Below are 16,364 nucleotides of genomic sequence, written 5' to 3'. Positions count from 1 at the left end.
GGCCTGGCTTACAGTTTTGTTTGCCAGAGTCAGAAAATCCTGTTGGTTGCAGAAAAACCTGAAGGTTAAAGACTTCCAGTGTTCGTCAAAAAACACAACAAATGATATGTTAGAGAACCAAAATCTACTTTGTTAAATAATTGTGGTGATCTACACTAACATATTAAAGAAGCTTGAAAATGCAATTCAGTCCTAGGCTTGCTTGTTTACCGATGATGTGGCAAACTCAAAGCCCAACGCATGGCACAGATTGCAAGACAGGCTGCTTAAAAGACCTTAACACTTGCAAACAATTCATTTGGTCCTCAGTTTAAGCTTTTGAGAACATTTATGGAGGCGCGTGGCACTACATTGCCTAATGTTATTTGAAACATATCTAATTTTAACATTCGATATTTACATCCCTAACAGCTTTACAAATGAGAACACTACATTATCAGAACCATTGGGGCTAAAAGGAATAAAATTAAAGGCCTATACATATTGACATTTTTATATGGGCATCATGGAAGCCATCTTTGTCTGTCTGTCATGAGGTGAATGCAAGTTAATTCCTCCTGGTTGAAGATTCTCACAGAAAATAAGAGTTTTACCACATACCTTACCAGGTTGTAAATTGTGGGGTCCTAGACAACAAACACAAGATAAGGACTGGCCATGGTGCCAGACTGTGTTATAATGAGATTGATGACTGTCATGTCTCAATTTAAACAATGAACAAGAGACTGGAATGTTTAAAAAAAAAAAATTTCTCTCTCATTACCGGAAAAAGGGACTCATTTAAAAGTTGCCTTATTAATAAGTACTATTAATTGCAATAGATTATATTAGCCATAATTTCAATGATGTTATTAATATTGTATGCCTACTTAATTGAATCATTTCCAGTATATATTTTATTATGTACTTTAATATTCACCCTATATTGTTTGGTTTACTCCTTGAAACATATTAGTATTATTAATATGGTGGGTTTGTGTTTTAAGTACATAGAATTAGGTGGGACTTACCAATGTATTTTTCTTTTAATGTGTGGAGAACCACTGTGTCTTGGTACAAATTACTCTCAAGGTATTTGGAGGAAAATGTTTAATTGCTGTGGTTACACTTTCTTAAAGCTGTATATCTATGAAGAGGCAGTAAGGCGGACAGATGCTGCCATAGAATAGACCACCCTATTATATTTATGGTTTTGTCCAAGGCTTAGGTCAGAGGTTATCTTTTATGAAAATATTAGAATTTAATTTTAGAATCCAAACTTTTATACAGTTCAATAGTGCCCCTTTTAGGTGATTGCGATGAAGAGGTACATAGTAAAATGATGCCCAATCTGACGTCATTAATTATGTGGCAGACAAATCCACGCCCACATTCTTTGGGGTTAAAAGTTTGGAGCAGGAGATTGAGATGGAAAAAAAAAAAAAAAGAGACAAGAAGTAAAAACAGAAAGGAGGGGGAGGTAAATAGTCTCTGATGGTAGAGGTCGGAAGCTGATGACGGCTGACCAAGGGAACTGAACTAAAGAGAACATGACCATCTCTTGTTTCTGAACTGAGAGAAAGCCGACATCTCTGACAAAAGATTTGTCAATTTTTGGTAAAGTACAACTTCAATTTATCTGTAGGCAATTGACAAGATAGATTCTATATAGATCTAAATAGATATATAGATCTATATCTAACTAGACCATTTAGTCCTCGTAGCATCTAGATTGAATTGAGATCATTTTAAACTGCAGTATAAATTGTATCTTTCAATCTTGGGGAGAAATACACAAATCTGTATAATCTCCTGGAAGCTGATTTCTTTTTCTAGTCAATAATTTAGTGGAAATTTGTCTTTACCTTAAATATAGTCTTGGCTTATAGCCAGTTCTGTGTATGGTACAACAAGTTTGTTCATGCGTAGGTGAATTGGAGCTTGAGAATATCTGTTGTCTGAGAGAAATCACGTGTCAAATCTGCACATATTGTTTTCACATTCTCTGAGCTACTGAGAAGCTACTAATTGTATCCAAGAAGTTACTCAGTTTTGTTAGATTGATATTTTAGAATAATATCCTGTGATTGTATTTTCACATTATTATTATTATTATTACATAGTATTTATATAGCGCCAACAGTTTACGCAGCGCTTTACAATATAAGGAAGACATTACAGTTACAATACAATTCAAGACAAGATGGTAAGGAGGGCCCTGCCCCTGAGGGCTTACAATCTAAAAGAGGAGGGGGAAATGATACATGAGGTAGCTGTGGTAGCTGTGGGAATGAATTATGTGAGAATGTGAAGGTTCAGTGGTTAGGTTGAGGTCGGATAGGCTTCCCTGAAGAGATGAGTCTTTAGGGAACGCCTAAAGGCAGTCAAGGTGGGAGATAGACGGACAGGTTGGGCTAAGGAGTTCACATTACCTGTGTTATCAATATTATTCAAATTTTCTGATCCATATTCTGCGTTTGTCACCAGTTATATTTTGATTATAATTCTGCACTGATTTTTAGTTAATATATTTTTACACACTATTGTATTCATTTTGTCTTCAGGTTAGCGCAAATAAACGAACTCAAATTATTTTGAGTTGTGGAAATAGGTTCATTATAGATCCTTGCTTGTTTGCATAAATAGAAAAACGGTTTATTTTAGCAGTATAAATATTCTAACAACATACCACATCCAAAGGTGCATAATCGATATCCTCAAGCAAAATCCAATGCCCATAAGCAACAGCTTGTGTTAATGTTCCTGGCTGCCACACAAACTCTCCTGGGATGTCTGTGCAGCGATACATTCCAAGCAACATCTAAGAAGAGAAACAAAATCATTAATGTCTTAACAGGCTACCAGCAAATAAGGCTGTGAGGACAGTAAAAGAGCAGCTTGCACAAGAAAGCGCAGTCTGATGTTTACCACATGCCATTCTAGAAGCTACCACAACTTTATCATTAGCCTATTATGACCTTACCTTACTATCAGTCTGATCTCCAAGTTGAACTTTGAATATGTCAGGTGGTTTCAAACGTCCTGTCACAGTGGCCAAATGCTCCACCAACGCAGTTTTTCCACAACCTATGGGTCCCTCCAGAAGCACAGCCTTCCGATAGGAAACTGCCTGAGCAAGACTTTGAAGACTGCGGCAAGTTGACTCCACCAATACCATTGGACTGTTTTGAATTTCCTACAATACAACAGTATACATAAATCAGTGATGATACTATATAAAAGGGAATTAAATCAACTGTATGCCTTACTAAAACATAATATCCCTTTACATAAGATCAATTTACACAAGTCTTTCGGTCCTGTATTACAAAATGTACTGACTGTTCTCTCGATAGCAAGGTAGATTAATGAAAATCTTATTTGTACTCCCAACATCTAAAATCAGAGGCGAGAGAGCTTCTAACCATCTAAAAGTATAAGCACTGCACAGTAATCGTATTAAACTATGTTTTATTTAAAAAAAACTAATAAATCAGTATACCATTTTAATTGCCTGATCAACACTGCAAATAGTGGCAATCCAAAGTTAGGTAGTGCTGCCATTTATTGCTTGCAGAAGGATTGAGTTAGGAGATCCAAACTGTAGCCTACTAGTCGATATACACATTCACATCCTGCATACCTGGCCTAGGTCAGTGCCTCAGAGTAGTTAAGCTCTGCTAAGTCAGCATAATAGCCAGGAAACTAGCAATTCTAAGGAGGCCAGCAATTTATTTATTTTTTAAGCAGCCTCAGCTATGCCCCTGGGAAGAACCACCATAGTATACAGTACTTTTAGCAATACATGGGGAAATTGCAACTATCCTTACTTGTTCTGCGTTCAAATTAATTTTAGGAAGTGTTATTCCACAAACAGGCACAACTCGTGAACAGAGATCACTGGATAAAATTTGACCTTGTGTGTACTGCTGGTTCTTGCTTTTACACCACAAGGACTTTTCTGTGTTGGTCACTAAAAGACCTTGTTCAATATTCTGACTGTGCAGCTCATCCAGCAACCTGAAAAAAAAGAGAAAGAGCATATTTATCATGTGTTTTTTCTCCAAAGCATGCACATAACACAGTGACAGGAACAAAGCTACTTACTGAAGTTTGAAATGCATTAACTCATCTGTACCAAATAATTTCTTCAAAAAGGTCTGTCTGTTGTCATCAGACATTGAAGTAACCAAAGCCAGGCAGTGGGCAGTGTACCTGAAACAAACATATGTCATACATAATACTGGCTTTTCACTCCTGCTGGTGCTAGAATTCCAGAAAATAAATACAGAAAACAACAAAGCAGCTAAGCATGTATGGCCTGAGATTATTGTAGGACTTGTCTTACCTGATAAAGCATGGCAGCACAAAATATGTAGTGGTGGCTAGTCTATAAAACAAGCAAGTCTCTCCACTGACTACAATTAACCCCTTCATGACCAGCAACGTACAGTGTACGTCACTGGCATCGGGGCTAATTAAACAGACCCCCGGCGGCTTTTATCATGAAGGGGTTTATCTACCTTCTCTTGTATGTTTATGGTCACTTGAACTAGGCTGCAAACAGTAAATTTTGTTGAATATCAAAGTCTTTTTTTATTAAAAAAAGAGTACAGCTTTGCAGATATTATTTTGAGAGAAGTACTTCAGATGTGTATTGATAGATGAATGTCAAGCAGCTAAATGTACAGCAAGCATTAGGAGCTTTAGGTTCCTTTTTCAAGTTTCAAAAGTTCGCCATTTACTTCCTTGATAAAACACGTCTATCTACACAGTGCAAAGACTCAGCTGTGACTCCAACCTTATTGAACAGCAGCAGAGTCTGAAGTTTAAGACAAACTGTGCCAATGCTGGCAGCTCTTCCTTGCAGGAGACCACACCAAAAAGTAAAAGGTAGAAGATCTGGGTTTCTAGTGTGGAGATACAAACTACTCCAACAAATGCATGCCACTGAAGTTAGAGTTAAAAGGAAGCTATCAAGCTATTCAACCCACCAATGTCTTCTTTAAAGACAATCTTTCCCATCTGCCTACTCTGACCTATCATGCCTGTATTAGGCCTCTCTCATCGTTTTAAGTGGGAGAACTTGCACAATTGGTGGCTGACTAAATACTTTTTTGCCCCACTGTATGTTTTTCAAAGCAGTTTCTGCCTGTTCCAGAAATCACAAAACTACATACCATCGGACAGCTAAGTCATGGCTTTTTAGCAGAGGCACACAGACGCTCCAGTCCCACATTTCTATAAAGTAGAATTTATCCTGCTGCAGAAATCTGTAAGCCGCTTCCATAAGGTCACGCAGTTTCATCCGTCGCCGGCCATAGCGGACTGTGCTGGCATCACAGCTTTCCAGGAAGAGTCTTTGGAATACTGGTAAAGCTGTCTGAAAATACTGTAATGCAAATCTGATCATGAAAAAAACAAAAACAGGTTAAAGTCCGAGGTAAGTTAAAAGGTTTGTATAGGTATCTATGTTACAAAAAAAACAAACAGGTAAATATTTAGCAGAGCCCTATGTTTAAGGCCCCGTTCACTCCAGGGCGGTTCGGTTGCCTGGATTTGTCCGCACCGAAACGACATGAATGATTTCATACATTCCTACGGCGACCATTCATGCAATCGCGCGGCTCTGCGCAATCTAAACCGCTTGCTCCCTGAGCTATTTCTTGCGTGCTGATCAGCGCGTTTTCCATACAGATTTCAATGGAAACCTGCTGATCAGTGCGTTTTTAATTGCATTTCAGCTCTGAAACGTGATAAAAAAATGCCAGACTCTGACCCAGCGCTGACTGCTGTTTCTTCTGTGTCCCACGGTGTCAGTCAGTGTGCACGCTGCTGGCTGCATGCATTGACTTGCACTGTCTCTCTTCTTCTCCTGGCTGAAGATCTCTACTGTGCATGTGCCCGCCCTGTGATCCTTCACGGCCACTCGAGAATCGTCAGATTTTCAGACAGCAGCGAGCGGTGGAGACACAGGTAAGCAACTACCTACTTGGTAACTTTTTTTAAAATGTTTTTGCATATATCTAAGGTTTAATTCTACTTGAACTAAAAGACCAGACACAGGACATCAGTAAGGTAGAATTGTAGTTACAAATAACAACATGTTCCCAACCCAAAGCCCCCTCATCACATTTTTAAGTAGGATTACAGACTTTAGATGAAGACCATGAATTTTTTTTTTACTGCTGCAGCTGGGCAAGGTCTACAGCCTAGGGCACTTCCACCAGTCCTCTAAAAATTCACACATGCACCAGCCTGGCTGCAGATAATTGATGTATCTATAATTACCAAGGCGCACAAGCCTTGGACAGCCATAATGCTTTATATCCAGAACCAGGAACACAAGATGTTTTTTTGTGGGCTTGCAGACTAAGTTACATGGTCTTCTGCCTCTAGTCTTTCTGATAAGGAAGTTAAGGGGGTGATACATAGGTTTTTGTTTTTAACTGCAGTTCGATATTAAAGGGTCACTAGATAAGCTACAAACAGGCTAAATATGAAAATTTGTCAACCTGTTACGATATAAAAATAAAAAAGATACATGTGCAGTCTTGTTGTTCAAAGAGTAAGCTCCAAGGCTATAATATATTTTTTTTTCTTTTTTAGTAAACTGTAGTATAAAAAAAAAAAAAAATCATGCTAACACCTTCCCAAATTAAGGTCCTCCGAGAGTATTCTGTAGGTTTATAGAATTCCTCACAGTGTGGGCACATTGAAAATAGGCTACCAAAATAAGTCAGAGCAGGACTAAAGGTGGCCATACACCTGCCGATTATCGTACGATAATGGCGGGAAATCTCGTGATCGTACGATACCTGGCAGGTGTATGGAAGGCGTGCGACCGTTTCTACTGTACGGTCGCAGTCTTTTGTCTTATGAGCACGTTGGAAAACAAGCTGAAACTCCTGAGATTTTCGGCCGGTTTGTGGCGTCCCCCTAAGACAAATGCACCACGGGCCGGTGTGCACAAACGCACACTGCTTGCTCAACATTGCAGTCATCGGGGCGGGCTTGTGATGATCGCAAGTACGATCTGCCTGTCTAAGATGGGCAGATCGTATGAGCTTCGTATGAGACGAAAGTCGTGCAAAGGTTGTGAAGTGTATGGCCAGCTTAAGAATGGGGAAAAAAGTACCCTACAGTAACCCATCCACCGGAAGCCAAATCAAAAAAGAAAAATTCACTTCATTTAAACAAAAATAAAGCACAATAAATACTCCTAAAATGAATACTCACGGGAGGACATCAGGATGATTGGTAACCAGTTTGCTCATTGCAACACACAACCTCTCATGAAGGTCATGATTGACTTGACTTCCTGCTTTTATACATCCTGCATTTCTCTCCAAAAGATCCAAAAGCAAGGGTCGAAGCTGGCGTCCAATTAGCAATGTGCAGTCCTTGTCCAAGAGCAATTGTGCTAAAATGCTTAGCAGAGACTCTCTGTCCTGTGGAGTCCATAGCTATAAAAAAGCAAAAAAAACAAAACAAATTAACCTCTTATACAATTGTGTACATAATTTTTAACATCTCCATGCCCCCTCAATCAGGAAGCTGGCCAGCGAGTCAATACATGCAGCCCGTCTCCGTGATTGGCAGGGAAGCAGAGGGCGCATGAATTGGCCGGGAAGCATGGAGCCAACCAATTACGAAGCCGGGCAGCATGTAATGGCTCGGCGCCAAGCTTCCTGATACCGGATTTTCCGGTCTCAGGAGCATTTGGGAGAGTACTCGCCCAAATACTTGGTATCGGCACAGATACTAATATCGGTATATCCCTACTAATAAGTGCATGTTTAAAACCATTAGCTATAGCTACGTGAACTGCCAGATAACTATATATAATATGTGTGTGTACATTTCGTAAGAAAGTATATTACTGCTGTGGAAGAATCACACAGCAAAAATGTAAAAAATGTGTCAGTCATTTATGAACAGAACCTGAAAACTAGCTCAGTCATGAAGGGGTTAAAGAAGTATTGGGAGAGTAAAAAGTACTCTTCCCAATACTTTGCGCTGGGTTAAACTATTGGGAAGAGTACATTTTACTAATGTACTCCTGTGACCCCAAAGTCAGCATATAGTGGGCTATTGCCTGCTATAGGCTGACAGCGCAGAGCGGCGCTGCAGCCGGAAAAGTTCCAGAGAATATGGTCAGGATCCATCTCGCTGCCTAAAATGACAGCTGGCTCTGCCTCACTAGAGTCAGAGCCAGCTGTGCCCACCCCGTTCCTGTCTGTCATCCCCCCCTCATGAGGGCTGGAGGGGGGGATGACAGACAGGAACGGGGTGGGGAATCCCTGCTGGGAGCAGTGACTAACAGTCACCACTATCTGCAGGAAGAAGGCTGTGAGCTGAGCAAGGTTTGTGATTGCTCCGCTCTAAAGCTATAGAGCCAGCATGTGAGAGCTGCAATGTCACACGTCGGCTCAAACTATTGAGAATAGTACATTTTACTCGCCCAATACTTCTCATCTGTCTGCACCAATTCACATAGCTATAGCTAATGTTGTTTAACATTCATTACATAGTATTTGAGGTTGAAGACACAGGTCCCTCAAGTTCATCCTTTGTGTGCGATTGTGCATACACACGTCCCTGTGTGATCTAGTTTTTAAGAGTACCTGTGCCCCTGTATGTTACGGTCTCTGAGGAAGCTATCTAAATGCTTTTTGAATGATTCAATACTCTCTGCTGATACCACTGCTTGTGGCAGCGAGTTCTAAAATGTAACCACTGACTCAAAAAAAGCTCCTGAGACCCCTAATGTCAACTAGGGACCCCCAAAGAAACTGATAAAAGCAGAGATCTGCTTCATCAGCTTCTTCTCTGGCTCTTAGCCAGAGAAATGACAGCTAAAGGCAGAAGTGATGTAATACACATTGCTTTCCGACTTTAGAGAGGAGGAGAGATCAGCGGTGGAGGAAATGGTGATCTCTCCTGCAGAGCAGCCGCTGAGGCGGTGTTCTGTGCCGGGCACCACAAGGGGCACAGCGGTGCCCGGGATAACCGGCAGTGGCGGGGGGGGGCAGCACACTATAGGAATATACAAGCGATCGGCCAGCTGTAGAGCCGGACAAACGTTTGGAAGAAACAGCCGATAACGGCTGTAAACACATGCCCGTCGGGATTCTGCCCGCTCAAGCATCGGCGGAAAGGATCCGCCGCCCACCCGTAATTTTACGATGGGGTTAACAGCATTTGTTTTTCTGACAGATTAACATCTATTTTTCGATACTTGCAGGATTCAAGATTTTTAAAGGATAAAACATAGGGATATTTGCAAGTATTGCAGAGATAAACTGTACTATATACTGAATATACATATTTTACTTTGACATCTCATTTTACTCTTCATTAGGTATGAAACCAAAAGCAACCTCTAGAAATTCGGTAAGATCTGATGACATATCACTTATCCAGACTTACATCACCTAAAAGTATATAAGAAATTACCAAAAATATTACTTTCTGCTGAACAGGTAACACTGAAAAGAAGTGCATTACATTGCAGATACTAGGGATGCCTTGATACAATTTTTTGGGTATCCAGTACAAGTACAGATATTTATATTTCGGTACTCGCCGAAACAGAGTATCGATACCGGTACTTCCATTAGCACAGAGCCTGCTTACCGGGCAATCAGGAAGCCGGGTGGCGTGTCATTACCCTGGAAGCCGGCTCCATGCCGATTGGCTGGGAAGCCTGCTTTCCGACCAATCGGCATCGAGCCGGCTCCCCAAACATTTAGGAAGCTGGGTCATTACCCGCCACCCGGCTTTCCGATTGTCCGGATCCATGCTGTTTGGCCGGGAAGCCAGCTTCCCTCCCAATTAGCATGGAGCCGGCTTCTCGGCCAATCAGGAAGCTGGGAGGCAGGTAATTAACTGTTGCCCAGCTTCCTGATTGACCGGGAAGCCGGCTCCATGTTGACTTGCTACACTGCCGGCCAAAGGAAATCTCCCTCTGAGCATTTGGGCGAGTATGAGCGCTATTTTTGAACGGAGGTTTTCAAAAGTGTGAATTCTCTTGCTGCTTTTTCTTTTTGCGGAAGCCCTTTTACAAATCAGCTTACCAATCTAGCACCCTTTCCAACTTGCTACCCAAGAGAAGATCTCCGTTGAAGGGTATTGTGCATTACAGAGATTTGGAGACAGTACCCCGTCTAGTTTTTAACCACAGTGCACTTCTTGCTGAGTTGAACAAAGCAATGTACCTGTTATACGTACTGATTCCATTTAAGAATCAGCAAGGTCAAGGGTGTGCACCTACTCGCGATACAAAAAAATAATCTTATCCTAAACTGTTTTTAACCATGCGAAGAAGCGCTTCTCATTGGTCAACGAGGTGAGGTCACTGCGCTGACCAACGAGGGCTCGCAATTTGCGAGCTAAATGCAAAATCCACAGTGCAAGACGGCAGTATGGGGTACAGATAGTACACCCGTAGCAGCAGAGGGGAAAGACCTTTCACCAGCGGAGGGGGAGATGGGGCCAGATTTGAGCTGGTAAATCCATGTTCCCAAATTACTTGGGAAAGTGATCTTGCCTTTTAATGCACATGGTGCCTGTTAAAGAGCACTGCTGCCCAGCTACCACAATATGTCACACAGTGGAATGGGGGCAGCACTAAGCGCATGCACGTAAAAACACACACAATGCCTTATGCGTGCGTTTATGCAGATGGCAGGGCTATTTTATACTTAATCTTTTTTTCAATTTTTTACTTTTTCATCCCCCCCACTTAAGTCTATTTCTATCACACAGGGGCGAACAAGCTCTTATGTGATAGCATTTGGAGGCAACAGGTTCTCTTTATGAGCCTTTCCAATATAGAAGATCCAGCACATCCCAAGACCTCTTGCTCTCTAGCTCCCTCGTCAGCTCCTCCCATGCTTGCCTCCAGGACTTCTCTAGAGTCTGATTCTTTGGAACTCCTTACCCCAACCTTTCCATCCATCTCCTACTCTTACTGCCTCAAGTCGATTACTAAAGATTCATGTCTTCAGGGAAGCAGAGATGTGGAATTTGTATCGCCCTACGCCTGAGACATGCAGTTCTGGGCTCCAAGTGGGAAGTTTTATTCTACATTTAGCCCTGCTGCGGGCTAGCAGAGCTAAAATGTAGATCAGAGTAGCAGCCACTCGGTTATCTCAGATCACTTGTATTAAATGAACATCGATCTTGGAATCGAATGCAATTACCAGCATTCAGATAATGTTTTAAATATGTCACACTTTCCAACCATTCAGAAGTAAACTTCTATGGCTATGATCCCTCTAATTAGGGAACTATACTCTTATTTGTAGCAATTAGATGCTGCATATATGTTATTGATCTCTGTACTTCTAATGCTCATTAACACAACTACTAGAGTCCCTAGACTGACAAGATTACCGACTGTTGGTAATAACCAACAAAATGATATTTGTATACAATATGTCTACTTTACAAGACTTAACACTGTCAGCCCAAGGTGCTATATGTTATGTACATGCAGCATCACCTGTAGATACATCTCTTATCAAAGATAACAGACAATGCAGACCAGTTCTCTGTAGAACAGTGGTTCTCAACCTTTCTAGGGCCGGGACCCCTTGGTAACATTTGCCAAGTTGTGGTGACCCCCAACGGTAACATTTAGGGTTGAAGCAGCTGCTGCAGCGACATCTGGCGGCATGGCAGGAGAATTGACACTGTTGCGCTAGGAGAGGGCTGAGGACTCTCACCGAGCACAGCAGAAATCACACAGCGTCCCACAGGTTGAGAACCACTGTTGTAACAGCTAAAATGGCAAACCATATAACACAAGCTGAGGGTGTCAGCTTTTATTATTAATAATAATGATGATGATGATAATCACTAGATGGGGACCTGATGGAGAACTGCAGGTCCCCCTCTGCTGATTGACAGCAGCAGTGGGCGGGTGCAATAGCTAGTTTGCTATTGCAAAGTGAAATAGCCAATAGGAATGTAGCTATGCATTCCAATGCTGATTTATTTTTTTCTGACTTACGGCGGCCGGGGCTCCGATGTCAGAAATAAAAAAAAAACGTTTGCAGCGAAAGGTTTACTCTGCTCGATCGAACAGATTAAACCTTTCCAGGAGAAAGTGTTTCTCTCCCGGGTGGCCGGGAGCTGCTATCTAATAGCGGGAGACTCCCGGCGACCCCTGGCAAATTGTCATTCGACCCCCAGGTTGAGAACCACTGCTGTAGAAGGTGTCAAAATTCCAATAAAGGTTAGTTTTGGACAGATTAGGGGAGGGTTAAAGCACCATGTTATGCAAGATTCTCCTTAACTGGTCATAGAAAGGGAATTACCAGATGTTGGCATCCATCGAGGTCAAGACACCCTTGACAATATTGCAGATCTGCACTGGATCATGAAAAAATGTCCTGTATTTAAAAAGAACATCTGCAGATACAGTACTATGCAAAGGTTTTAGGCAGGTGAGAAAAATGCTGTAAAAGTAAGAATGCTTTCAGAAATACAAGTGTTAAAGGAGAACGATGGGGTTAGGGCTTTTCCCCATAGTTCTCCTAAGGGTAACGGGAGGACACAAACTAGTGTCCTCCCGTCACCCTAGGCTCAGTATACTCACGGTATACTGAAACGCTGCAACCTTAACAGATCCCGACAATTCTTTCTGGATCCACCCAGCTGCGTGAGTGACAGCTGGCTCTGCCTATCTAGAGGCAGAGCCAGCTGTACCTACCCCCTCACCGTCCGTTCCGCCAGTCAAGCGCTGGAGGATCGGACAGGGGAGGGGGGCATCCCTGCAGGGAGCCTGAGTGACAGTCACTGCACGGATCGATCGAGAAGTGAGCGAGCATGTGTTCGCTCACTTCCCAATCAACTGAGCCGACCTGTGACAGTTTCATTGTCACAGGTCGGCTCAGATTATGAGGCCGAGTAAAAATCACTTGCCTCGTAATTCTCCTTTAATAGTTTATCAATTAACAAAATGCAAAGTAAATGAACAGAAGATAAATCCAAATCTAAATCAATATTTGGTGTGACCTCCATTTTCCTTCAAAACAGCATCAATTCTTCTCGGTACATTTGCACACAGTTTTTGAAGGAACTCGGCAGGAAGGCTGTTCCAAACATCTTGGGGAACTAGCCACAGATCTTCAGTGGATGTGAATCCTTCTGTCTATTCTTGTGATCCCACACAGACTCGATGTTGAGATCAGGACTCTGTGGGGGCCAAACCATCACGACTCCTTGTTCTTCTTTACACTGTAGATAGTTCTTAATAACATTGGCTATATATGCTTGGGGTCCTGCCGCAGAATAAATTTGGGGCCAATCTTACCCCTCCCTGGTGGTATGACATAATGGATAAGTATCTGCTTATATTTCTCAGCATTGAGGACACCATTGATCCTGACCAAATCTCCAACTCCATTGGCTGAAATGCAGCCCCAGACTTGCAAGGAACCTCCACCATGCTTCACTGTTGCTGCAGACACTTATTATTGTACCGCTCTCCAGCCCTTCCGCGAACAAACTGCCTCCTGCTACAGCAAAATATTTAAAATTTTGACTTCTCAGTGCAGAGAACCTACTGCCAGTTTTCTGCGGCCAAAAGGTCATACCTCCAACGTGGAAACAAGGCTAAGCGACTCAACTGTGCGTGAAAAAATAGGAACTGGGGTGCAGATAAATGTCAGCAGGTGTTCTGGACTAATTCAAAATTTGAAATATTTGACTGTAGCAGGAGGCAGTTTGTTCGCGGGAGGGCTGGAGAGCAGTACATCGAGTGTCTGCAGCAAGGGTAAAGCATGGTGGAGGTTCTTTGCATGTCTGGGGCTGCATTTCTCCAAATGGACTTAGAGATTTGGTCAGGATCAATGGTGTCCTCAATGCTGAGAAATACAAGCCGATACTTATCCATCATGCCATACCATCAGGGAGGCATGTGATTGGCCCCAATTTTTTTCTGCAGCAGGACAACAGCCCCAAACATACAGCCAATGTCATTAAGAACTATCCTCCGCGAAAAGAACTATCTTCAGCATAAAAGAAGAACAAGGAGCCCTGGAAGTGATGGTTTGGCCCGCACAGAGCCCTGATCTCAACATCATGGGGGATCTCAATCCCAGACGGATTACATGAAGAGACAGAAGTATTAGAGGCAGCCTACATCCACAGAAGATCTGTGGTTAGTTCTCCAAGATGTTTGGAACTACCTACCTGCCGAGTTCCTTCAAAAAATGTGTGCAAATGTACCGAGAAGAATTTAAGCTGTTTTGAAGGAAAAGGGAGGTCACACCAAATATTGATTTGATTTCTCTTCTGTTCATTTACTTTCCATTTTGTTAATTGATAAAAATAAACTATTAACACTTTTATTTCCGAAAGCATCTTTAGTTTCACATTTTTTCATACCTGTCTAAAACTTTTGCACAGTACTTTACTTCATCGACTACAACAAAGCTTTCCACTGTGTCAATCCCCGCAAGCTGTAGGGAGCCCTGCAAGAGCTTGGGGTGCCAAAACACTTACAGGTCTGTATGTTGTCCTAGATTGTTCACTTCTCCTGCCTTCTCCTAACTTTTCACCCTTTTGTGAATAGCCCTGATAAATCAAGGCAGTACAGTCGCTCTACACAAACTAAGAAGCCACTGTGCAAACACCATCTGGGGACACCGACTGGCTCAAGTTAGAGTGTGGCGTACAGCAGGGTTGCAATCTTTCACCATTCTTGTTCAACTTTTATTCTGAAATGATTAAGAGGAAGCTGGAGCTTGAAGAATCAAAAAAATCGGGGTAAAGATTGGAGGAAGAACATGAATCTTCGATATGCTGACAACACTACCATCCTCTCAGAAACCAAAGATGGCCTGATAAATTTAGTCAAAAGGATTTCACTTTCCTGGGATTGAAGATTGATGGATGAGGTGATTGTAGTCCAGAAATAAAAAGGCGTATCCCACTGTGTCACACAGCGATGAGGCGTATGAACAGAATATGAAAAAGCTCTAAGCCTGGCAACCAAATGCAGATTAGCTGCATTAGACAGCTGTTAAACATGGACCACAAAAAAAAAACTAGACAGAAGGATAATGGATGTGTTTGAACTATAGTGCTGGAGAAGGCACCTGCACATTAAGTGTACAGCAAAAATGACAACCCACTAAACACTGGAACGCATAAAACAAGACATGAAGGCAGGATTATAAAACTGAGGTTCGCCTATTTCATTGATGAGATTTAACTCTCTGCAATTCTGCTTGGATTGGTTAGCAGAAAAGGAAGCCAAGCCACAAAAGGAACACAATGGTTAGACACCATAAAAGCCGACACCAGTCAGAACATGAAACAACTAAAAACATGACAAGATCCGAAACTGTGGAAAATCACGGAGAGTCACAAACGACTGAATGGATACCACACACAACCCATCAGTTTATTGTTGCCATCTCTCACCCATTGAGAACATTTCTTTTCACTTTCTTGTCCCTGAGAAAAAAGAGGAAGCAAGGGGCAATTTTTACAAAGTGAGGAGAACTCCACTCTAAAACAGTTTCACCAGAATAGCTGTCCCCACTGACTATTTCCTATCTGAAACTACCTGTTTCAGTGACAACTATATCATTCTGAATTTCCCATTTGTTTGTGTCCTAATGACAACTCGCAGAGGGCAGAATTAAACTACCTTACAGGGACATAAACCATGCTAAAAATGCCACAGGGGTTGTAACGTTTCCCTATTGTATCCAGAACATAAGGGAAAAAAACATTTTGGCTCTACATACACTAAGGCTTACCATACAGCTATAGATGTGCAGATTTTCTATGGTCAGATGGAGAAAGTGCAACAGATTCCTCCATCTACGCTAAACTGTGTGGATGAAGGAATCTCCCACTGGGCCAAGCTTCAGTATCCTGCTAGTTGGCCCCGCTGCCTGTCCGAATGCCTGAACAATCTGATTGGATGCAGGCATTCTTCAGGTATTTTGAGAGCCAGCGGGCCGACTTGCAAGATACTGAAGCTTGGCCCAGTGGGAGATTTCTCCATCCACACAGTTTGGCGTAGATGGAGGAACCTGTTGCACTTTTTCCATCTGACCATAGAAAATCTGCAGATAATCTATAGGTGTATGGGCAACTTTAGGTTTGTGTTGCTTTCTTAGGGAACATACAAGCAGATTGATAAGACTTTATCAAAACCAGAGCAGACAGAATCTGGAGCATCTGCAATCCAGTAGCAACCAGCTTCTTTCTTTCATTTTCAAAGCTTAAAAAGGTGCCCATACACCCAATTATAGTTTGGAAATCTTCCATGAATGGTCTTTCGAACGATAAATCAATCAGTTGATGGGAACCCTAAGAGTTTTTTTTTTTTTACTGTACTGTTGAGTTTTCTTTTC

At 42.0% G+C, this 16,364-nt stretch overlaps 1 protein-coding gene across 1 annotated transcript in view; it reads right to left on the bottom strand.

The window, feature by feature from the left end:
- Positions 1 to 16,364, bottom strand: part of MDN1 (midasin AAA ATPase 1) — a 148,956-nt gene that overhangs the window by 129,256 nt on the left and 3,336 nt on the right. The window contains exons 2-7 of the mRNA XM_018572096.1: positions 7,219 to 7,445; positions 5,160 to 5,384; positions 4,087 to 4,194; positions 3,810 to 3,999; positions 2,963 to 3,175; positions 2,669 to 2,800 (exon numbers count right to left, since the gene is read on the bottom strand). Coding sequence (XP_018427598.1) covers positions 2,669 to 2,800; positions 2,963 to 3,175; positions 3,810 to 3,999; positions 4,087 to 4,194; positions 5,160 to 5,384; positions 7,219 to 7,445 — 1,095 coding nt within the window. The remainder of the gene's footprint in view (positions 1 to 2,668; positions 2,801 to 2,962; positions 3,176 to 3,809; positions 4,000 to 4,086; positions 4,195 to 5,159; positions 5,385 to 7,218; positions 7,446 to 16,364) is intronic.

The sequence above is a fragment of the Nanorana parkeri genome, unplaced genomic scaffold (assembly GCF_000935625.1).
Source record: "Nanorana parkeri isolate BGI_ZX_2015 unplaced genomic scaffold, ASM93562v1 scaffold1937, whole genome shotgun sequence".
NCBI lineage: Eukaryota > Metazoa > Chordata > Amphibia > Anura > Dicroglossidae > Nanorana > Nanorana parkeri.
The sequence above is the reverse complement of the archived record's forward strand: the minus strand, read 5'-3'. Positions and strand labels throughout refer to the sequence as shown.